Raw genomic sequence first — 24,887 nt, forward strand, 5'->3', positions numbered from 1 at the left:
CAACACCCGCATGAGGCTCGGTGACTTGCTTGATGGCTTGTCAACACCCGCGTGAGGCTCGGTGACTTGGTTGATGGCTTGTCAACACCTGCATGAGGCTCGGTGACTTGGTTGATGGCTTGTCAACACCTGCGTGAGGCTCGGTGACTTGGTTGATGATGGCTTGTCAACACCTGCGTGAGGCTCGGTGACTTGCTTGATGATGGCTTGTCAACACCCGCGTGAGGCTCGGTGACTTGCTTGATGATGGCTTGTCAACACCCGCGTGAGGCTCGGTGACTTGCTTGATGGCTTGTCAACACCCGCGTGAGGCTCGGTGACTTGGTTGATGGCATGTCAACACCTGCGTGAGGCTCGGTGACTTGGTTGATGATGGCTTGTCAACACCTGCGTGAGGCTCGGTGACTTGCTTGATGATGGCTTGTCAACACCCGCGTGGGGCTCGGTGACTTGGTTGATGGCTTGTCAACACCCACGTGAGGCTCGGTGACTTGGTTGATGGCATGTCAACACCCGCGTGGGGCTCGGTGACTTGGTTGATGGCTTGTCAACACCCACGTGAGGCTCGGTGACTTGGTTGATGGCATGTCAACACCTGCGTGAGGCTCGGTGACTTTGGTGATCGCATGTCAACACCCGAGTGAGGCTCGGTGACTTGGTTGATGGCATGTCAACATCCGAGTGTGGCTCGGTGACTTGGTTGATGGCATGTCAACACCCGCGTGAGGCTCGGTGACTTGGTTGATGGCATGTCAACACCCGCGTGAGGCTCGGTGACTTGGTTGATGGCATGTCAACACCTGCGTGAGGCTCGGTGACTCAGTTGATGGCATGTCAACACCCGAGTGAGGCTCGGTGACTTGGTTGATGGCATGTCAACACCCACGTGAGGCTCGGTGACTTGGTTGATGGCATGTCAACACCCGCGTGAGGCTTGGTGACTTGGTTGAAGGCATGTCAACACCCGAGTGACGCTCAGTGACTAAATTGATGGTGTCTCAACATACCGACAATGGTGTGTCAGCTTAATGTGGGAGGAAAGACCTTAGTGATGCAGGTCTTAGATGTTTACCTCTTCGGTGAAACCCCAAGCACGGGTATTGTGCTGACAAACCTGGAAACATAATCGGGGCCATTGAGGATTCGAACCCACAATTGAAGTTTAAGTGCACTGTTCATTGCTGTTAAATACACAAAGAAGCATGCAAGCTGTGTTGATTTGTTACCTCTCTAGTTTGTCTCCCAATCTGGAATACTGTTTTCTCATATGGACATCTATGACCAAAAATAAATGTTGACGAGAAGGCAATCGTATAACATGATTTAATCAAGATTAACTTTCAACAAAAAAAGATAATTATGCCAACAAACAAACTCTCACTTCGTATTTGTTTATCAAGCAAACAAATGTTCAATAATGACTTCAAATTGGTCACAACTGATGAACATGCAAACATTAATGTTAGATTAAGGAAACCATAATATATGTTTAACACAAATGAACTTCTCTACTCTGATTGCAGTAAGAACGGAAACTACGTCCATTCAGATATAACAAGGGGCGGTGGGGTAGCCTTGTGTTTAAAGCGTTCGTTCATCCTGCTGAAGACCTGGGTTCGATATCCCACATTGGCACAATGTGTGAAGCCCATTTCTGATGTCCCCCGCTGATATTGCTGGAATATTGCTCAAAGCGGCGTAAAACCACAATCACTCACTCACTCACTCACACATACCACATCCTAGGATGCAACTTGTGTCGAGAAATGAAAGAAATGATTACCATAACATGCAACATACATCAGTGAATGAGTGAGTGAGTGAGTTTTAGTTTCAACCCACTTTCAACAGTATTCCAGTCATATCACGGTGTGTCAGCTTGATGAAGATGGAAAGCCTGAAGTAATACCAGTCTCAGATGTGTACCACTTTGGTGAAACACACGAGCGTGGAGGTGACAACCTACGAACGTAATTCAGACAAACAGCAACAAAACATCAAGTAAGATCACCTTGGCCTATATTTGTAACCAGTACACTGGTGCTATTTGATTGATGCCTTTAAAGAGGGAATGAGTGAGTCTGCCCATGCTGGGGAATCAAACCTGGATCTTTGGTGTGACGAGCAAAACTTTCACTACTTGGCTATCCCTCCAGCCCTTAGCAGCACGAGTTGTTTGATTTGGTTATATAAATATATCATGGACTTGTATAAGATCGAAGTTCATTGGTTAGCCAATTCTCTGTGGATCTCATTAAAATCAGATCTGTTTCTCCGATACGATACCTCTCTGTGTGAACATCTGACAAGCCCTCCAATGACTCAACAGTTGAACTCTCCAATCAGCCAATCAGTGTTGAGGCTTCAAAATTCTCGGTACAAGTGAGCAAATCATTTACAGTAACCTATCTAAAAAAGGTTGGTTGGTTTGTTTGTTGTTTATCACCGCTCTCAGCAATATTCAAGCTTTATGTCGGCGGTCTGTAAATAATCGAGTCTGGACCAGACAATCCAATGATTGAAATCATGAGCATCAATCCACGCAATTGGGATTGATGACATGCTTCAACCAAGTCAGCGAGCCTGACCACCCGATCCCATTAGTCACCTCTAAGACAAGCATAGTCGCCTTATTACAGCAAGCATGGGATGCTGAAGTCTAAAAAAGGACATAAATGGGATGTTCCAAAAGGGAAATAGTAACATAGTGCTACATGATATTTTATACACCTCTTGGTTTCTGGTCTATGGGTCGATGGGATCTACAAAAAAGGTCGCCAAAAAAAGGTTGCATAGTCATGTTCTGTATGGGTTTTCTTTGTTAACATCAACATTACTAATTCAGGATGATAAGGAAATGAAACTGAATTGATTGAGAAAGCTGACATCTGATTGACTCAGTGGCTCCAGAGCACATTTGCACAATGTGATCTTAGCACTAAGATGATCTTAACTCCCATACTTTAACATAGGCTTACAATAGTCTTAGCGCTAAGATCGTTTTGTGCAAGTGGACCCTGGATCCTTCACATCGACTTATCAGTCAAGTTTTGCTCAGGGTTCACCAGGGACACCATCCTACAGAGTCCTTGTCAGATCTTAGCACCAAGAGGTATCATATTGGAGTAAAGGATCTAATGTCAACAAATTAATTTCACTGAGCACAGTCATCTTGGGTTTATGACAACATCAAGATAAACAATGAAACAAGTTATGCTTTTCCCAGTTGGTTTGATTTAAATAGAATAAGATGGACTGGAACCCTGAAGGGTGAAAACAGTGACCTCTCTCTTCCACAGAACAGCCACAAGAATAAAGACATCCCTTCATGTATGTATGTTGTTTTACGCCGCACTCAGCAATATTCCAGCTATATGACGGCGGTCTGTAAATAATCGAGTGTGGACCAGACAATCCAGTGATTGACATCATGACCATCGATCCACGGAATTGGGATTCAATGACATGCATCAACCAAGTGAGCGAGCCTGACCATCAAATCCCGTCAGTCGCCTCTTACGACAAGCATAGTCGCCTTATTACAGCAAGCATGGGTTGCTGAAGACCTATTCTACCCTGGATCTTCACGGGTATCCCTTTATGTAGAGTTTGTCACCCTTGTGTCTTTTCAGGTCAAATACATTAACACAAGTTGACAAAACACCTCCGAGACTTGCCAAGGAGTTTTAAACTTTTATCGGTGAGTGTTGATATGTTTGATTTCAAGGTGAGGTGATATGACATGGGGTTAATGTGGCATTCAATGTTATTGCACATGTGTCCGTGGCAGCTTGTGCTAGTCCGAACTAATGTCGACTTTCTAGTGCTAGCCCACTGAGATACCATGCCGCAATTATAACATGAATACCCCAATCAAACACAGTATCCTTGTTTTACTTTCTTAGTGCTGAGCGCCAGGCAGGGTAACAACAAGTACCATCTACTAATGTCTTTTGGTACGACATGGCTGGGGATCAAACCCCCAACCTTCCGTTCTCCCGCCAGACGCGCAACCACGAGACCACAGAGGCGGTTGTTTGATATCAAAAGACACAAGGGTGGGATTCTCTTGATCATCTAAAATCATTCTAGGTTGTAAACAGTACTACCCAGTATTAACCAGTGTCTTGATTTTAAAGATCTCACAGCTAACCAGAGAGATTAGTGAAGTCATTTGAGTCAGACGTCATGGAAACCGATGATGTCACAATGTAGCGAAAAGCAGTGTGATGCAATTTCTTTTTGGAGACATCGCTTGATCTCACCCAACCAATATCTCCTGTGGAGGCCAGTTTTCGATGATAAATATCTATACCCTCTGTCACTTAAAATAAATCAGGTACCAACATCGCATTTCAGTGGACACTAATGCTACTTTTTAGACAAGACTGCAATTAGATTAGCTACTACCATGTTATCTATGGTAAATGATATAAAAATATTATAAGGACTATTAAAATTGACATGAAAAATAACATTACCAAAATACCCCATATTTACTAACCTCCCCAAAATGGTCTGTTTTTTCATACCCTCCTAAATGCATATCAGAATTGAAGGGCTAGCATCTGTGGTTTGGTGCCCTATTTCGATGTGGGCATAGACACTGTGAAGTGCCTTGAATGAAACTGCTACAAAGACTCCATGTAATTACGGCAAGCTGGACTGCATCATCATAAAGTCTGCTGCACGTTTTGTTTATTTTTTTATTTTCAAAAAATTAAAATAATCCTAATACCCGGTACTTAAAAACAATGCGATCCAATATAGCCCACAGTTACTTCCCTTTACAAGCACACTGCTTTACTGTTATGGTCATGGTGGCAATAGGAGTTTGTATGCTTGTTCATGTAGGGAGGCCCTGTCCCAGGTTGAACAAGCAAACAAACAAAAACACCACCCGCCCGCACTATATTTTCATTCTTTTTCTTTTTTCTGCAATTCTTTTAATCTTTTTTAGCCTAAGGCTGATCTTTTCCCAAGCACAGTCCCAGCTGCAATACTGACACATGTGATAGTCACAGTCCTCACAGTACATTGAGAGTGACATTGGATTTTAGCATCGGTGTTTCCCCTCAGATCAGCTACTGACGACTATGAACATGAGACAATATCATACTCACAGCAGTGAGAACCAAGTTACCTTGGAAACAATTTAAAAGAAAGACTATAATCATCTGTTTTAAATACACACAACAGTGAGTGAGTACGTGAGTTTGGTGTAATGCCAATTTGAAAAGTATTCCAGTCATATCATGGCGTGTCAGCTGAATATGTGGGGGGAAAGCCTGAAGTGATGCAGGTGAAGCCCCTAAGCACAGGTCAAACCTCGAAACATGATCGGTGCGAATCTGGATTTGTACGCACGACCACAGGCACAGCAAAATTGCGGCATTATACAAAACACAACAGATACTGTTTAACTGTTAAACATGTACATATTAATGTAAAGGATGACAAAGACCAAAAAGAGTTCAACTTTTGTTGATGTCCCTGTACCAGAAACACCCCAGTTGACTTTCCAAACTGCAGAATTCGGTTGATCCATGGAAACTAGTCATCCCTGTAATATGCAACAATATAGGTACATAAGATTTATTCAAGCACTTCACTGCATGGGTATATAAATATAACAGTTCTGAAAACAATTCTGGTAGCACTAAGAGAATATTGCACTGAAACTTCATAATCTTGAAAACTAAAATAGAAAATGTAAATACATGCACAGAATTGTATCTCTCAAAGATGTTAACAAATGGTCTTTCATAGTCAATATACATTGCAGGTGAGTGAGTTTGGTTTAACGCTGCTTTGAATAGTTGTATCACGGCGTGTCGGCTTGGGAGGAAAGTCTCAAGTGATGCAGGGACGAAGATGTTCAGGACTTGGGTGAAACGAATGACTAAGGGTATGGTGCTGACAAACACAGAATCACAATCAGGGTGCATCTGGAATTTGAAGTGACAATCATAGGATTCTGGCATTCCTGAGGCAACTGTGCACAGTGGCTGTGGCACCTTAGACTATGACCCTAAACATTGTAAGAGAATGGAAATAACAGAAATTGGGCCAGTGATGATACATACCCTTTGTCATGATCTCAATAGTAGGGCAGCAACTGAATACACCAGTTGAAACTAGACAACTCCTTTCATGACAACAAATTGGACATCTTCCCGAGGCAAGAGAGTTAACTGACTTTAAATGTCCAGTTTCCACCCTTGCCAAACTTGGCTGGAATTCCTGGGCTCGATCATGAAACATGAAAAGGTTTAGAAAATATCTGCTGACAAGGAGTTGGCGGTGTACATGCTTTGCCAATCCTGCAATCGACCGAAATCTGCACGACAGTTCACAAACCAGATTTCGATTTCATTGCGCGATTTTGATTGGACTATGCACAGACTCGTTAGTCTAGCCAAAACGTAACTCCATAATACCAGACTAGTTCGGCAAGGGTGGAAACTAGATTTTTTTAGTCAGTTAACTCTCTTGCCTTGGGAAGATGGAAATTGGACTACATTGTCAATGGCCTAACCAAGACATATTTAGTACACTTGAGTCAATCAAACCAACAATCGCTGGAGAATGTATGTACATATTGCCCAGGCCCAATTTCCATAAAGCAATCGCAAAGATGATCATAACTCCCACACTTTAACATAGACTTACGACAGGGATCATTTTGAGGAACGAGCCCAGAATAAAGCATTTTACAAACAATTCTCTTACTATATTCATATACAGGAGTTTGTCCGGGATTTTAAAGACTGGGGAGAAATATATGAGTCTGTGGCAGGAATATTTGGAAAAAAAAGTATTTTTCGTCAAAATTGAGAATTCTATTTTCTTAAATTCATAGGTATTTTAACATTGCATGCAGGGCAATTAATTTGAACTAAGTATTTAAACTATCTTCGTCAAGTTAATTGGCAATGTTATCAGTGACATACATAATAGTTCTATCGTGCCACTGATTACACGAATTGCTCGTGAACTCTGAGACTGACCATTAAATGTCATGGATTTATCTATAACTGCATAGAAGACAATACTCAGCCCCATGTCTGCAGCAAATATCAGTACAAATACCCAAATTGGAATCATAAATCTCTCAATTCTAGTTATTTCAGTTATAACTAATGTTACGACTTTGTAGAAGTGCCTTGTATTTCACAGATAACATTACCAATAGAGACGAGGAGGCTTGAAAGGTAACTTTGACAATGCAATGTTACGACATCTAATTTAAGAAAATAAGAACTAAGAAAAAACAATTTCAAACAAATTACATTTGTGCTGAGGGCACGTTGTTTAAAGTCCTAACAAATGACACTTACCTGGTATAACTATGAGGCAATAACACACATTATTATCAATATGTTTTGAAATAACCAAGTTCATAAAGATTGCATGTGCATTGGTGCAAATTTCACTTCTTGCGCATCAGTGTATTGTTACAGTCATCCGAACTGAATTGTTGATGTCATTCGAATTTTATGGTCGGAATGACGTTAGACCAGAAATAACGCCATAGCTGAAGATTGTTGATATCATCCGACCAATTGTGGTTTCCTAGGACAGCGGTGGAGATCAGTGTATTTTTCTACAGGGAAGCTCCAAAGGATGAAGAAATAATGAGTAATAAAGAAATGATTAAACTCACATATGTGTCATGCTGATTTCACAAAACTTGTGTAAGAATTCATGTCTTGCCCTCACTCTCGCTCGGGAAGTACAAAAATACTGACACTCAATTAGTACTACACACGTGCTTGAATAATAATCTCCATCACTAAAACATCAACCAGTGAAGATCTGGGTTGGAATAGGTCTTCAGCAACCCATCCTTGCCGTAAGAGTCGACTATGCTTGTCATAAGAGGCAACTAACAGGATTGGGTGGTCTGGCTCGCTGACTTGGTTGGTGCATTTCATCGTATCCCAATTGCTTGGATCGATGCTCATGATATCAATCACTGGATTTCTGGTCCTGACTCAATTATGTACAGATCGCCATCATCATATAGCTGGAATATTGCATTAAACAACAAACAAAACAAAGAAAAACACTACAACATCTATATACTGTTCTCCACAGAGTGAGCCTCCACAGTAAAGGGCACTGTTCGTATAATCTCCGGCATGCTGTCGTCACTATAGCCATGGGCCTTCCTGTAGTGGATCTGCAGACACTGCTTGGTGGTGTAGGCAGTGCCGCAACCCTCATGCTGGCAGGAGAAGGGTTTGATCCCAGAGTGAGTTAATAGATGCACTTTCAGGTTGCTGCCGTCCCGGAAACCCTTCCCGCACCGATCACAGAAAATTGCGAATTCCTGCGTGTGGGTTTTGAGGTGGCGTTCGAGTCCCATCTTACTGTTGAAAACCTTGTTGCACTTCTCACAGGAGAATCGCTCCTCGGAATGGTTCCGTCTTATATGATGTTTCAGCCTCCACGAATTTTTGAATGTCGAGCCGCATACGGAACAGGTGCTTGCTTCGATGTTATCCTGTTTGTGGACAGTCTGTATGTGACGGTTGAGTTGTCTGGCATACAGATAATCCCGTCCACATTGTTCGCATTTGTATGCCCCCATGCCCCCATGTTCATTCTGAGCGTGATTGGCAAGGTGGGCATACTTATGAAACACTTTATGGCAGATTTTACACTTCTCTTTCTTCCGAGTTATTCCTCTAGGGTGGACGATCCTCACATGCTTGATGTAGTTCACGTTGCTGTCAAAGTCCAGATTACACCGATGGCACTTCAACTCATCGTTGGATAACACAAGATGTTGCTGATCGTCCATAAACGCCGCATAAAACTGTATCTCTTCCCCTTTTTTCACATTCCGACGGGTGATGAAATAAATCTCCTTGTCCGTTTGAACATAATACAGATTGCTGTCCACAAACCGTAAAGTTGGCATGAGAAACCGGCACCAATTGCTGTTCATTTCATCCTCCGTCGTCAGAAATGTCTGAACCTCCTCCTCCCCATCTTCATCCCCTTCTTCGTCAGGTCTGACAGGATGGTTCAGACGGGGCTGAATGAACCATATGTACTTGAGATCAGTCAGACACTGGATACTCTCATAGTCAATTTCTTGCCCTATCACAGGACCGAACGCTGTCCCTGCTAGGATCTTCTCCGCTGCATATATGGTATATCCTCTTATGGTCTCGCTGATGCCTAGGTAGAACTGGGAAGGCAGGGAGGCATATGATAAGATGTGGCTGTTGGTGGAAGTCAAATTGTCGGGGATGAAAGCCTTGGGATTTTCTATCACACATAATCCTTTCATATGGTTCAACCTGCACATAGCACATTGAGTGGCCATTTTAATTTTCCTTCCATCATCTTCTAACGGCCTTTTTAGATTTTTCAATTTCTTCAGAACATTTTGAATGGATTTATTTTCAGTTTTCAAACGTTTCAGATTCAAGGTTGATTGTGAGTTTTCATCACTCCTTGAACGGAGCGATTTCTGTTCCTTGAACGATTCCAAACTGTCCTGGTCTGAATCAGGCTCTGCTTGACCGGCCTTCATCGAGTCAACTGTGTCGTCATCGGATACATCTTCCTTAGACTCTTTGTCCTCCTTGTCCTCAAGTCCATCTGTCCCGCAATCTTCTTTTGTCTCTTCTTCCCCATCTTTCTCAACATCATCTTTATCGTTCTCGTTACTTTTATCAACCTCTTCCTCCCTCTTCTCAACATTGTACACCTTATTGGAAGGGTTCTCACTCACTGTTAACTTCATATTCTGAACTGTTGTCAAAACACGAACCCCGTCCTCGGGATTCGTAATCTCGACATCATTCAGCTTCAGCAAATCTTCAACAGCCATCGCGGACAGCAAATCGATTTCATGATTATATGCAATAAGATATATCAAGTTATCCTCCTCCTGGCATAGGTTACGTACAGATATGTTGTCGAAGTTGATTGCGAACATAATAAAAGGCTTGGCGTTGCTGGTACTGGTCACTCCACGACCGCTGACTGGACCACTGAACTCTGCCATGTGACGTGGTGATACATTGTCTGAAAAGTTGTCAAAATGCTGTATTGGTACATCTGTGGGATGGGATGAAAACTGATTCGGCTGTAGAAAAGGTCGAACTGGTGATTCAAATCTGTGATGAGTTGGAGGTAGATGGTTAGTGTAAATCGGATTGAAAGATCCGTACCGCGGTTGTCCCACAGGTTGGAAAGGAGGGGTCAAGGTCATGTCCATTCCATTCCAAGTTCCAAACGAGGCTGGATTGCCTTGGAAACCAGTCCATTGGTCCATTGTCTGCAAATAAATATTATGTAAAAATAAAACTGTTAATCATATTTTATGCAGCATTTTGAAGCAATAGTAATAAAGAAGACAGGACTGAATAGTCAGATACAGATACTTTCTCGTTAATAAGCAAATGTTTGAAAAAGACACCGGTATCTGTTCTGAAGCAATGCAAGACATGATGGAATTTTAAGAATAAAACAGGTTTAATCCTGTTGTCATTGTAAGTATTAGTAGAAGCTTCTGAAATTACTTGTCAAAGTTTAGCACTTTGTTGAAGAAACCCAGTGGATACTGTCACAATTAAAGGGACACAACTCTCGACCAGCATCTTAACCAATGGGCTATGTGTATCATTGTAGTAACTGCATGGATTAGCATTAGCAGAGCTCCAGATAAGCTGCGTATCTGCGTAAAATATGCATAAAAAATGCAGCAATACACAGTAAAATAAAATCCAAGCGTATCAAATACGCAATGAACATTACAGATTCGCTACAAAAATAAAACTTGTGCATATCATCAAAATATTGTGAAGTAACCCTGCGTATTCGATTAGCAAATCAGCAACTTATTCTGAAATCATAAACGGACATTCCGTCAACCTTGCCAAACTCCACGATGACAGTTACATCATGATCATTTGCCATCACACTTTCTAGTGGAAGTATCGTGGTATTTTTGAGTCCTGTAAAGCTCTTGAACCCACACGACACCAGTTTGCAGGGACTAGATGAATAGTGTTTTTAAATATTTTACTTAAATACCCACATGTGTAAAAACTAGTGGGTAACAGAAATTTGAATACCCAGATAGAATTACTGATACCCAATGATTTTAAAATGCATGGGTAAAATACCCACAACACCAAAAGCTTATCTGGAGCTCTGCATTAGTGAAACAACTGAAATGAGATTCAAGTATTTCTTGCTTATCATTTCACCCCGACAACACATGAGTGAAACTACAATATGCCACCATGTCCAATTGAGTTAACTCAATTCATTTAAACCTAATGTTACTAGTATATTAAAGAGGGCATGACTGCTTAAAATCCTGGTTGAAATATAAGCGGAGAGGGTTACAGGCCGGCAAAGCCACATTTCGAAAATAGATAGCCCAAATTGATGTGGCTCTCACGGCAATGGTTATGGTTGCGTGAGTGTATAATGTGGCTCTCGCGGCTATGCTGTCAAAACATGCTTTGTGATTCTAACAGGTTACCGTATATAACAAAACAAGTCTTGTTTTCTCATTTTTTATTCAACAAGGATAACATATTCATCAAAACTTTACATTGTTGAATATGAATAGCATATGAATATCATAATGGATTTAATGTCATTACTGCAGATGAAGGAGGTCGCCCACGTGGTCAGCATATTCCATCTCACTCAGATGTTGGTTCAGGAGCTGGATCTTGAAGGATGCAATACGTGCATCGTTTGCCTTGTACTTCTTTCTTCATGAAGGTTCTGACCACTGGTGAGAGAGTCTCAGGACTGCAACCTCTTTGAGTGACTGCTCTCGCTGAAATAGCTTCACTACCTCGTAGATGTTCGGGTGGCACTTCTTGGCAAGTTTCTTTATCTTGTTGTGCCACCCTTCCAGGTGATAATTGGTACGGTGGCCTTGGTTTTCGAAATGGTTCCAAATCTCTGGCATGAAGGCCCCTCCTTGAACCCAACTGGTTGTCACGTAGTCCATGAAGGCAGTCACTTTAGGGCCAGCAGGAGAGTCAGCAATGGCATCAAGCCACACATCATCCACTTTGTCACGAGGTACTAGAGGGAGGGCAGCAGCTCTTCTCACCAGCTTCTTCACCTCCTTATCTTCCTTATAGTCCATCACCAGACCTTCTTTCTGCACCCTCCTCCAGATACATTGGGTGAAGTGAAAGAAACACCCTCTAACTAATGTCCCAGGAAATGTTCAATGTTCTTGTCTGTAGTGAAGATGAGGAAGTAATTTAAATGTGGGACACTCATTTATAGGTATCGGTAATCGGATTAATTAATTACCCGCTAGAATAGGTGAAATGCTCTCAGCTGAAAATGTGGCTCTACCTGCAATAGCTATTTCTGAAATGTGGCTCTCCCGGCTAGACACCGCGGAGAGAGATATCAGCTTAGAGACTACTGGTGAAAGCCATGCTCTCTAGTGACAAGGCCACTTGAGGACTAAAATCACAATTCACAGACATTGATTGACTTAAGCAATTAAGGCCACTTCTGAGGACAAATCACAGACATTGATTATTTTAATTGGCTGATTCACCAACTAATGAATGAATGTTTGAAATGTAAAATAATGTAAATGTTATAATGCTATGAATAAATTACATGATAAAGTGCATGACAGTATATATGAAAATTTAGTGCTGAATAAATTATATGAAACATATATATTTGTATTTTTTATGGTCTATACTGGTCAAAGCAATTAAACATCTTGCTTCAAAATGAACGGGTCATTCAAATTTGAGTATGGGTTTTCCAAATTTGGGATACAGTCCTCAAAATTTGGGTACGCACAGCAATTTAAAGCATGAATGCTCCAAAACAGGTACTAAACTGATGAGAATTTTAGGTACGGGTTAGCTATTTTAGTTGTGTACAAATCTGCAGTGGAAGGGATCGTCTAGTATCCACCCCACCCCACCCCCACCCCCTGACCCCAACCATACACACTCTTACGATCCTTAGGGTCAGTTGTGAGTTTGGGTATGAGTTAGCTTTCTCACATCATTTATCAAATTGTACCAATGTTAATCAGAGGAAACTCTTGTAAAATCAATAGGACAATGGCTACCACACATGTGCATTAATGTATTCAATTGAGTGTTGATCACTAGGCATACTAGGCAAATGAATACCAATTATTTGTGATAGCGTGGTTCCGTGGTAAAGTGTTGACTAATTAAGCTTTCTCATCAGCCTATCTTGTCTTCAAGCAGACAACGCATGTTTGATCCTCAGCACGGAACTAATTAAATCCGAAAAAGTGCATCCGGTTAAGTGTAGGATTAAATAACTGACAATCACGTCTAAAACACTGGCAATCACAAAATTGCATTGAAAGACCAAGACAGTCGGGCTGCAAAACCGTTTGTTAATAACAATTATCTCAACTCGAAAACTAAAACACATACAACAGTGAGACATTTTCGCTAAACAGACAGATACTGATAACTCGGGTGTAATATAACAAGTTATTAGAATCGAAATGTCAAATATTCCAAGGTCCCTCCAATATTCCATGAACCGTGCTGTACATTAGACAATCACTGTCATGACATCAAACACACCTTTGATCTATGTGACGGGTTTATCTCTGGCAAATGCACTTAATGTTTAAGTCCATGCATAGTCCTACAGTGTCTGTAGTCATTAACATTGTTGACAATTTCATACTTCTGTAACACCTTCATACCGGAAGTGGAATAGCGGAAGTTGATAGGGGGGAGTAATCTGTGTTTGAAAACAAAACATATTAATGTTCAATAAACATCGGTTGTTGTTACACAAAATCGTATTGTTCCAAACAAAGATGGAGTAGTAATCAAATATAAAGACGATTTGTTTCGAAAAAATATCTTGTCGATTATGTAGATTCTCTAGGCCTTGTTCTCATTTTCTCGCAAAAATATTGCCGATGTAGATCTAATGAGATTGAATATAAAAATCTTGCAATATTTTTTTAATGGTAAATATAATTATGTTTTTCGCGGATAACTTCAGTGCTTTGACATGCATTACAGAGAGTTGTTCTAAATCATAAAATTGTTCTTCTCAAAACACAATGAGAGTCAAAGGGGAGTAACTCTAAATACGCTCTCCAAACGTTGCCGGTACGCGCTCCGCCATTTTCAAAAGCGTGAGTAGTGCGGAATCTTTGTTTACAATCCATCGCATCTAGACCTTGTATGTGGAGATAAAGGTTTGAAACATAACGGAGGTAAAGACGGAACATCACCATGTCTATTGGTGTGCCTATTAAAGTTCTGCACGAGGCAGAAGGCCACATCGTAACCTGCGAAACAACCATGGGTGAAGTGTACAGAGGAAAGCTTGTTGAAGCCGAGGACAATATGAATTGCCAAATGGCTAACATCACAGTTACTTACAGAGATGGCCGAGTTGCACAACTAGAAAATGTTTACATCCGTGGAAGCAAGATTCGGTTCCTCATACTTCCAGACATGTTAAAAAATGCCCCAATGTTCAAGAGAGTCCAAGGCAAGGGTGGCGGCGCAGGAAGAGGAAAATCTGCAATTCTTCGTGCACAGGGTATAAACAATGCATTTGTTTCGTTTATTGAATGTATCATTTATAGTCATTATATGAATTTTGCGAAAGTCAATACTCCTTTTCGCAGTGAATGTTAAAAGAATGCGAGAACCCGGTTCTTGCATATCTACTAGGCCTAGTTGCGTGTTGTAGAACTACACACTTTTTAGATAATCATGCCTATGGTGAATCCACTCAATCCAGTTAACCATGATATATACATCAGTGACGTTTTCAAGTTTGTTGCATTATGAACAAGTGAAACAAGAAAACTATGGTGTTGTCCATTGTTGAAATGTTTTGAACTGCAGTCAGGTTTAACACAATTAAGAAGTATAAGACATGTGAAACTACCAAACTATTATATCCTTTTAGTGGACAGGGATGATCTTATTTGCTCCTTTAGATCATTAGGCTGCCATACCACAGGATGTCAATTGGGCCCTCAAAATCAGTAGAGGTGGTGAGGTAGTCTAGTGGTTAAATCGTTTGCTTGTCATGCCAGGACCGTTGTTCAATTTCCCACAGGGGTAAAACGTGTGAAGCACGTTTCTGGTTCCCTGCCATGATGTTGCTGGAATATTGCCAAAAGCTGCATAAGAACATAAAAACTCAATCACTTAAATTTCAATACTTATATGAATGATCATATAAATGTCTGATTTTCTGTATACAGGGATGTAGCTTGGCACTAGGCCAAGTGGTTTATCTGATGTAAATGACTTTCTGAGGGCTAGTAGAATATTAAGGATTTTAGCATGTTCAGGATGGATTTATGTCACTTTCTTTTATTATTATTATTAAATGTTTGTTGCACTCTGGAATGCATACATTTTTAGATATAACACCCCTTGAAACTCTGCAGTCAACAATTAAGTGTGTGTAAAAATGTTTCGGGCTACTATTCCTAACTTGGCATTAATTTATGTCAATTTTGTGTTATTATATGGACTATTATTTCTGAGCTCACTTGACCCAACATATATTTCCTCGACTCAGCTTTGGGTTAGTGGTTAAGATCATAGGCTTGTGTAAATATTCATGATGTTAAATCTAGAATCGAGCTCTGAAATATTATTTCTAAATCCCTGACATAGGGGACAAGGTAAATATGACGACCTTGTCCTGAGAATCTACGAGTTCTATTTTTCTCCACAAATCTAGTTATTTTACATGAACTACTGGTCTGAAATGAGTTTTAGGAAACTAGTGGCATCATTTCCCTGAAGATAGTATACAAAAATTTATGTTTAATATATATGGGTAGGATATGTTAATTACCTGAATGAATCTATTCAATATTGATGAATATAAAAGTGTGATAAATTTGACGTGCATGCAAACAATTCATATCTTTTTCATGGTTTGTGGATTGGCTGTGAACTGATTACATCATGTACATGGTAGCTATATATAAAAATGAGTAAAATCAAAATGAGTTTACTACTCAACTTTTGATAGTTATACTGTGATATTTCATGTTACAAAACTATGTACTATTGTAAGGATGGGTATTGGATGTTTAAAGTGTCGCAATAGTTTGCGATGCACAAGGCCGTATTATCATACGTATCACCATATGTTGTATAATTCTATATTTTGAATTCAGAAGCAATCTGATACATTTAGGTATGAACTGAAATTCATTTATGTTCCAAACAAGATGCTGGTACAACATAACGTTTACTCAATAAATACAAGCCATCTTGGGGCCACGGTTGCATGCCCTGGGGCAGCGAAGGCATTTGCCAAGTATATGACATTAAACTTCTGATAAAAATCACTATTTGAAATCACTCGATATATCTAGCATGAACAAATTATATTGTGATAATATTGTGGAAAGAACACATTTTACGATAATACCAAACGCCGAATACTATTTGTCTGACAGCATCTCCCAACAATAAGTGTTATTCAGTATGCCACCTGGACACAGAATATTCCTGTCAAAAGTTGAGCAGTATATTTGTAATTTGATTTTTGTTTGAGAGGCAAACTTGAATCTACAGGCAACACCACTTGTTAGTTCAAACTAGGTCATTATTACGCTTTTTACTGATATTTAACAGTTACGATTTATTCTGAAATGTTCTAAATTCATACCAGACACCAGCTCTATTTTAACATTGTAAATGACCTGACTCTGGAGCCCTTGCTTTCTCTCTTAACAAATGTCCTCCTTGTACTTAGTTCCCTGGCATATGCATAACACATGATTTTTATGTTGCCCTTGTATATTTCAGCTGCCCGAGGGAGAGGAAGAGCTGGTGGGCGTGGCAATGTGTTCCAGAAAAGACGTTGATCATTCTCTATTTCAAACTGGCCAAGATGGCGATGTGTTGATTTTCTTTAAGACATTACGTGAGGCCATGATCATGGTCAGTTCAATCATCTACACCGAAGATGTGGAAATACAACTGATAATACATCAAGAGAAGTTTACTGCGTTCAGTACAGATATATTTGTCTAATGCAAGCACATGATCATGATACATTGTATATATATGCTTTCTAAATCAAGGTTTTGTCATTTCATCACCACTTCATTAAACTCATTTAATCTATACATGTTGCTGTGTTCTTTTTCTGGAGGTTTTCATTGCATGAGCAACACTTTTGATCCCATTTTTGACTGAGCAATTAGTCCCTCTGGATTTGTACAAGCATCGGGCTAACAAGTGACTGTTTGTATACTCTGACATAAAATAGTCCCCATACTCTCTCTCTTCAGTGTCCGAGTAAGTCCCAAGCCTACAGTGCTCATTGAAAGCTTTGTTGCTTAATGCCACACTCAGCTATATGACAGCGGTCTGTAAATAATAAAGTCTGGACCAGACACCCCAGTGATTGACATCATGAGCATCAATCTACGCAAGTGGGATATTATGACATGCTTGTCGTCAGAGGTGACTAACAGGTTGAGTGGTCAGGCTCACTGACTTGGTTGATGCATGTCATTGTGTCCCAATTGTATGGATCATGCTCATGATGTCAGTCGCTGGATTGTCTTGTCACTAGATTATTTAGAGTGCAGTGTTAAACAAACATATTGAAAGAGATAACTCATAAAGTTTGGGTGGTAACTATGTGTGTTTCAGTTGATTGTGTTATGCTCCTGTGATATTGATGGTTCCATATGTTGCCTAGCACTGGTTTGCCTGACGCACATTTCATACATGCTGTTAAATGGCTGGAATAGTACTTCGTGAGACCCTAGTTTCTCTTCAACAATGATTATTGTCTGCAGGGATGGGTAGCCTGTAAGGGTTGGTGAGGCAAGGGTTTGAATCCCCACATAGGTACAATGTGAACCTGTTCCTAGTTACCACTCCAGTTATATTTCTGAAATATTACCAAGAGCTGCTTTGACTTGTGTGTCCAATGATGAAATTCCATATTTCTTAACCAGGCTAATGCATTTTTAGAGTGAGACCACTATTTAATAGGGCAATAGATAAGTATATGTGTCAATAAATATAATACGTCAATGTACTATGTGAGTAGTGTTTTACTGACCACAGATGGCGTTTATCAGTGATGGCCTCATCCATATGGTAACACCAGGACAATATTCCATGTTGATGGTGTTGGTTACATAGCATACATGTAGCGATATGCGGCAGGCCTGTTCCTGGCCCTCTCGACAGGCAGACCCCGCTTCACAGAAATTGGTCAACGTTTCCCATAAAGCGATTTGCTGTAGGTCTGTCCCCCTCCCTCTCCACAGACGGACCCGGTTGACGGAAACGGGTCAACGTTTAACGGCAGCGAAATGTGCTTGTAAATAGTTCAGATAGAGCTAGACTGGTCCCTTGCCCTTCGCCTCCTAGCGGCTGCAGTCGAGGAGCGCAAGCGCTCAAGGGCAGCTCCCATTCTCATGATTGTTGCCGAATAAGAAACGTGTTTAGTGTAATAATTATCCCCCGCCCCAACGAAGTTGTAAGGGGATATTAAAATGGGTTTCGTCCGCCCGTGCGTCCCGAAATCGTTTCCGGAGCGTAACTCAAAACCCATTCAATACTTTCTAACAACACTTTGGACACATACTGAACTGGTGCATTTTGGTATTTAGGAATTTTAGACATTTTTATTTTTTACTTTTCCATTGCAACAAGATGGTCTTAGGTTCTATAAGGGTGGTGTTCGTTTCCGGAGCGTAACTCAAAAACCGTTAAATACTTTCTTGCAAACCTTTGCCTGTCTACCTTTCACATACTGAACTGGTGTCTTTTGATATTTAGCACTTTTAGAAATTGATATTTTTTTACGTTTACAAGTTGCATGGATTTAGAAAACAATAAGGATAGGGTCCAATTCCGGATGAAATTTTCCACATCTATCAGACACATGCTGAATTGTTGCCTTTTGCTATTTATGAATTTTAGAAATTTATTTAAGTAATAACAACTCATTACAAATACAGTTACATATTATATCATAAACCGCTGAAGGCAAAACAACACCAGTAATAACTTTTTTAGTGCTGCAATTAGGCCAGTTACAAAAAAGGTCCAGTGAACATAGTTCACAGGAGCTAAAGCCCCTATCTCACATACACGATTTAAGAAATTGCGAACACGATTTAAGGAAAGTTGAAAAATCGTGTTGATTCGTGCTCGACCTTGTGGTTTATGCAAATTTCTTAACCAAACACGACCCTCATACGACCAAAAACGACCCTCATACGACTGAACACGACACTCATACGACCCTCATACGACTGAACACGACACTCATACGACTGAACACGACACTCATACGACCCTCATACGACTGAACACGACACTCATACGACCCTCATACGACTGAACACGACACTCATACGACCCTCATACGACTGAACACGACACTCATACGACCGTCATAAGATATTCACACGATACAACACGATTTAACCACATTTAACACGACCCCAATACGACTGTCATACGACCAAACACGACTGTCATACGACTTAACACGAATCAACACGACCGCCATACGATTAAACCCGAATCATTACGATGTCCATACGACTACAAAAATAAACACGATCTCCATATGACTGAGCAAGACCTTCATACGACATATTTTTGTTTATTTTGGTCACGTGGGTCATGTAGTATATAAGCTGCATTGCAACAGCATTTCTGTGTCAGTCTTCACCATGTTCAACAGCGAACAAGAAGAAGCAGCTTTGGACGAGGAGGATGTTTCCCTTTCGAAGGTTTTGCTTGGAGGAGCTTCCGTTTCGGCCGCCTGACGTTTGGCATGGCTGTAGAATGAGCTTTCACTTTCAGGGGGTTTCCAACGTTCACACTCAGTCACGTGATGAACTCTTCCGGTCGTATGACAAACGTATGTATGTATTTCGTGTTCAGGGGTATGGGAGTCGTATGAAAGGCGTATGAAAGTCGTGTTGAATCGTGTTAAAACGTATGAAGGTCGTATGAGTTTTTTCCCACGCTCCCCAATACGACTGAACGCGACTGAACACGATCTTCATACGACTGAACACGATCTTCATACGATTGAACACGACTGTCATACGACTGAACACGACTTTTCAGTTGGCTTAAATCGTGTTATAAATTTTTGCATTGCATAACACGATTTAAGCCGAGCTGCGACGTCCATACGACCGCGCGCGACCGACCACGACCGAACACGAATGAGTGCGCGACCTTCATACGTTCTATTCGATTTAAGGAAAAACGTTAAATCGTGTTCATTCGGGTTCAGATTCGTGAATGTGTTTCTTCCCACGCTCCCCAACACGACTGAAGGCGACTGAACACGATCTTCATACGATTGAACACGACTGTCATACGACTGAACCCGACTTTTCAGCTCGGCTTAAATCGTGTTATAAATTTTCGCATTGCATAACACGATTTAAGCCGAGCTGCGACGTCCATACGACCGCGCGCGACCGAACACGAATGAACACGAATGAGTGCGCGACCTTCATACGTTCTAATACGATTTAAGGAAAAACGTTAAATCGGGTTCATTCAGGTTCAGATTCGTGAATGTGAGATAGGGGCTTAATGCATTGCACACAACCGGACATGTCATATTGGCGGGGGATATGAGTATTTTCATGCTTGTTTACAGTTAGGAATGTTTTAAACAATACTCATAAGTATTTATGGATTTCATATGTACGCATATCATTATACTGTTTTACACATGTGAGACAAAGATAAAGTATCTTTTAAGAGTTTGGTTACATCTTTCCAACGATTACTCATCCCAATGGCCCATATAATATTGTCAAACCCACAACAAATAAGGCAATGAAGTCATTCGTCACGACTCGCCCCTTCCATCGCTCCTTCCATTACCTGAATGACACAGGTTGGCCACGAATGAGTATCAAGGTTGACTATTTAATATAAGGGACCATATATGTAGATTATATATATTGTTGGTTTTGAGACAAACCTTCACAATTTTGACGGGCGGTTGGGTAGCCTAGTGGTTAAAGCGTTCGCTCTTCACGCCGAAGACCCGGGTTCGATTCCCGACATGGGTACAATGTGTGAAGCCCAATTATGGTGTCCCCCGCCGTGATATTGCTGGAATATTGCTAAAAGCGGCGTAAAAACATACTCACAATTTTGAAATTGTGCACCCCAAGATTGCAATGTTTATGTTTCTAGGTTTGTCAGCACCATACCCGTGCTCGTGGGTTTCACCGAAGTGGTAAACGTCTGAGACATGCATCACTTCGGGCTTTCCTCCCACATTAAGCTGACACGCCGTGATATAACTGGAATAATGTTAAAAGCGGCGTTAAACCCAACTCACTCACTCGCTCACTCTCAGTTGATTTTATCGTATGTTTTAATTTGAAAATATCTTGAATTAGCGATATTCTATCCTAAAAATAAACTGTACTGTATTTACATTCCAAACATGGTAGGGGTCATGTGGTTGCAAATTCATTTCTTAACCCCGTCTTCATTTTTACACAAAACTACCCAGGCACAGATTACTTTTTTACAAACTGTTTCAGGAAGGAGTGATGGTTGAATAGACATAATCAAATTTATAAATAGTTCTTTAAACTTTCTAAATTACATCGGTAAACTTTCTTTTGCCGCTCAGTTTATTTCATTGATATAACGATGTGTCGGCTTAGTACGAAAGGCAAAACGGAACTATATACGCAAAGAAAAAGGTTAAGCACACCCTCATATATTTCATTATTGTTTGGGCCCAATATTTGTAATAGTCATGAAAGATATTATTACGGGAAGAATTATGTTTTCTCGAGATGATGTAATCAGTCATGCGTGACGAAAGCTCACGTGCCATGCATGGTATGCCCGTGAAGCATGCTACCCTCGACGATCTCTAAAAGCAGTAAATCCAAACGTTAAAATTGCTTTCTTAAGCTCGGTTTTTAACAGTTATTCCATGATATTGTGTGACCATGGCGTGAAGGCGATTGTCAAACGTCACAAGATGGCAAATAATCGGCATGCATAATGCAGGACTGTCTTGTAATGCAATTTGTCGGAATTTGGGGTATCATCACACTGTCGTAAGCCGAGAAACATACTCAGACCGGTGATGTACAGGGCCGTCCGAGATCCAGTAGACTTCCTGTGACGACACATCGCGAAGACAGGGACCTTTTTCGTCTCATGCGCCGAGAACCATTTTTAACAAGTACTCGTCTGAAACAGCTGTGGTTGCCCAATCGTCGTTTCAGCACCAGAACCGCGAGGAATCGGCTAAAAGCAGCAGGACTGAGGGCTTGACGAGTCATAAAGCGTCCCTTGTTGAGAGATCACCACAAAGCTGCTCGTTTAGCATGGTGTATTGCGCGACAGAATTGGAATGTGAGAACTTGGAGACGGATCCATTGGTCAGGCGAAAGTCGCTTTCTGCTCCACGTCACTGATGGAAGAACGAGAGTTTGGAGGTACCGGAACACGGCCTACATCCCCAGGAACACTGAACCGACTGTTGCATATGGCGGGAGGCTCGGTAATGGTTTGTGGGTGTATCTCTCATGATTGCAGGTTGGATTTGGTAACCATAAGGGGCAACTTAACAGGGGCTCAGTGCATCTGGGACGTTTTGAGGCCAGTCGTCGTTCCTCATTTTGACAACCACCCTCTTGCTACTCGACCTCTGTACATGGATGACAATGCCAGGCCTCATCGTTTGCATGCAGGCGTGGATTACATGAGGGCCAATGCAATAACGACTCTACCCTGGCCAGCAATGAGCCCAGATCGGAACCCCCTTGAACATGTTTGAGATATTCTTGGACGGCGCATGCAGGCACGAGATCCTCCTGTACAAGATTTACGCCAATTGGAAGCAGCATTGCATCAGGAGTGGTTGTTGTAGACCCATCAACAGATCCAACGTCTGACTGGAGGCATGAGACGTAGGGTGGAATGCGTCATCCGGGCATGTGGCGGCTATACCCGCTACTGATCTGTTTCACGTGTCATATCATAAGTAGAGACTATAAGGAACATTTTCACACGAAACGTCAAACGTAACTGGTTTACTTAATCCCGCAGCTCTATACTTTATTTAGGTATTGTCTAAGGTCCAAAACAGTACCTGTGTTACAATGATGTTTTTGTCAGTAAATTTCAATCACAACTCACCAATATCTTCTTAATTTGTTGTCAAATGTTTGTTCTATCCGATGACATTGGTATCGCATAGCTCCTGTGGTCAGTCATCCCATGCCATGCGTTTTGCCAATTGTCATTGTTCAGAAATAGGGATGTGCTTAACTTTCTTCTTTGTGTATATTTCGTTTTGTTAAATAGATTTTGCTTCTTCAAACCACACGAGGATGAAATGTAACAAACAGCGGAGACTCGTTACAATTCACAATTGGAACCTCACAGGAGATTCACGTCAGAAGCAGTAACAATGAATGAGGTACGTTGTGGGATTTGTAACCTGTATAACATGCCATGTCAGGTGAGTAAGATGCTCGATATTTAAGATATCTTGATATGTAGAGGTGTTTTGGATGCGAGGTGAAAGTGATGGCCGTTTTCGATGCGAGGTGGAAGTGATGGTCGTTTTGGATGCGAGGTGGAAGTGATGGCCGTTTTGAATGCGAGGTGGAAGTGATGGCCGTTTTGAATGCGAGGTGGAAGTGATGGCCGTTTTGGATGCGAAGTGGAAGTGATGGCCGTTTTGGATGCGAGGTGGAAGTGATGGCCGTTTTGGATGCGAGGTGGAAGTGATGGCCGTAGGCTCCGATGCGTAGAAAATATGAAAGACAGAATTCTCTCCCTTTATTCAATCACACTCTCAAATCGAGAAAAGCTATATCGGAACGGATACCAATGTACAGACCATCATATTGAACACCTTATTTTCAATAAAACACAAGGGACGCTGGGCAGAGTAGTGTTAGAGAAGTGATTCAACATTGTAGAGAAATTTCGTGACCATAGGATTTTATTGATTTCAAGAATTCGAATTTGTAGCATCTTAATATTGACTTTTATACCATGATGCCACAAATTCGTAACTATTTAATAATATCTTCAAATCGACCCATGTCTCGTCAAATTTAGACAAGGACCTCTCCCTCGACTCCGCACGAAATAAGAGAATGTTGGTAATATGCAAAAATCTCCATGCTACAAAATAATATTTTAGCATCTCATATACTGAATTACTTGAACTATATCCAGCAAAAATAACAATTTTCATGTTACATTCTTCTGAACAATTACATCTTAATTTCTTTCGGTTTTCGTTGGATGAGGATTTATTGGTAATAACTTTTCAAGAAGTTCATTTTCTAGACAGACGCAAACCTACTTCAACATGTACACCTTGCCATAGCGAGGTTTGATTTCGCTGAAAGAGAAGATATGCATCTAAAAACGTTTATCGTAATTTGACATGGAACAGAATAATTGAGAGGCAGGTGAAGTTTACACGAACATGTAATAGGTTTGTTGTGGCCTAAGTATATTTGAATGAACTTCATCTCTTATTTCTGGACCCGACTGTCCTAACACGAAGGGGCGATACACGCATCGTGGAGACGGAACCCGAACTATTTTGTCCCCCAGACCTGTGCCCTGAAGCTGGAGACTCAATACCACTGTGAGGCAGGGGACGCTCTCGCTTTTGCAGGCTCGGTTGGTTGGTTGGTTTGTTGTTTAACGCCGCACTCAGCAATATTCCAGCTATATGACGGCGGTCTGTAAAATAATCGAGTCTGGACCAGACAATCCAGTGATTAACATCATGAGCATCGATCCACGCTATTGGGATCGATGACATGTATCAACCAAGTCAGCGAGCCTGACCACCCG

At 41.1% G+C, this 24,887-nt stretch overlaps 2 protein-coding genes across 2 annotated transcripts; one reads left to right on the forward strand and one right to left on the reverse strand.

Annotated features, from left to right (window-relative positions):
• Positions 1-6,383: 6,383 nt before the first annotated feature.
• Positions 6,384-13,833, reverse strand: LOC124138685 (PR domain zinc finger protein 4-like). The gene is made up of 2 exons (XM_046505457.2): positions 13,599-13,833; positions 6,384-10,300 (listed from the first exon to the last, which is right to left on the reverse strand). The coding sequence occupies exon 2, from the start codon at positions 10,295-10,297 to the stop codon at positions 8,081-8,083; it is 2,217 nt and encodes a 738-aa protein (XP_046361413.2). The 5' UTR covers positions 10,298-10,300; positions 13,599-13,833; the 3' UTR covers positions 6,384-8,080.
• A 280-nt stretch (positions 13,834-14,113) lies between these two features.
• Positions 14,114-17,147, forward strand: LOC124138686 (small nuclear ribonucleoprotein Sm D3-like). The gene is made up of 2 exons (XM_046505458.2): positions 14,114-14,580; positions 16,827-17,147. The coding sequence occupies exons 1-2, from the start codon at positions 14,268-14,270 to the stop codon at positions 16,883-16,885; spliced, it is 372 nt and encodes a 123-aa protein (XP_046361414.1). The 5' UTR covers positions 14,114-14,267; the 3' UTR covers positions 16,886-17,147.
• Positions 17,148-24,887: the final 7,740 nt, after the last annotated feature.

Source organism: Haliotis rufescens, unplaced genomic scaffold (genome assembly GCF_023055435.1).
Source record: "Haliotis rufescens isolate VD_foot unplaced genomic scaffold, xgHalRufe1.0.p SCAF_15, whole genome shotgun sequence".
NCBI classification, from domain to species: domain Eukaryota; kingdom Metazoa; phylum Mollusca; class Gastropoda; order Lepetellida; family Haliotidae; genus Haliotis; species Haliotis rufescens.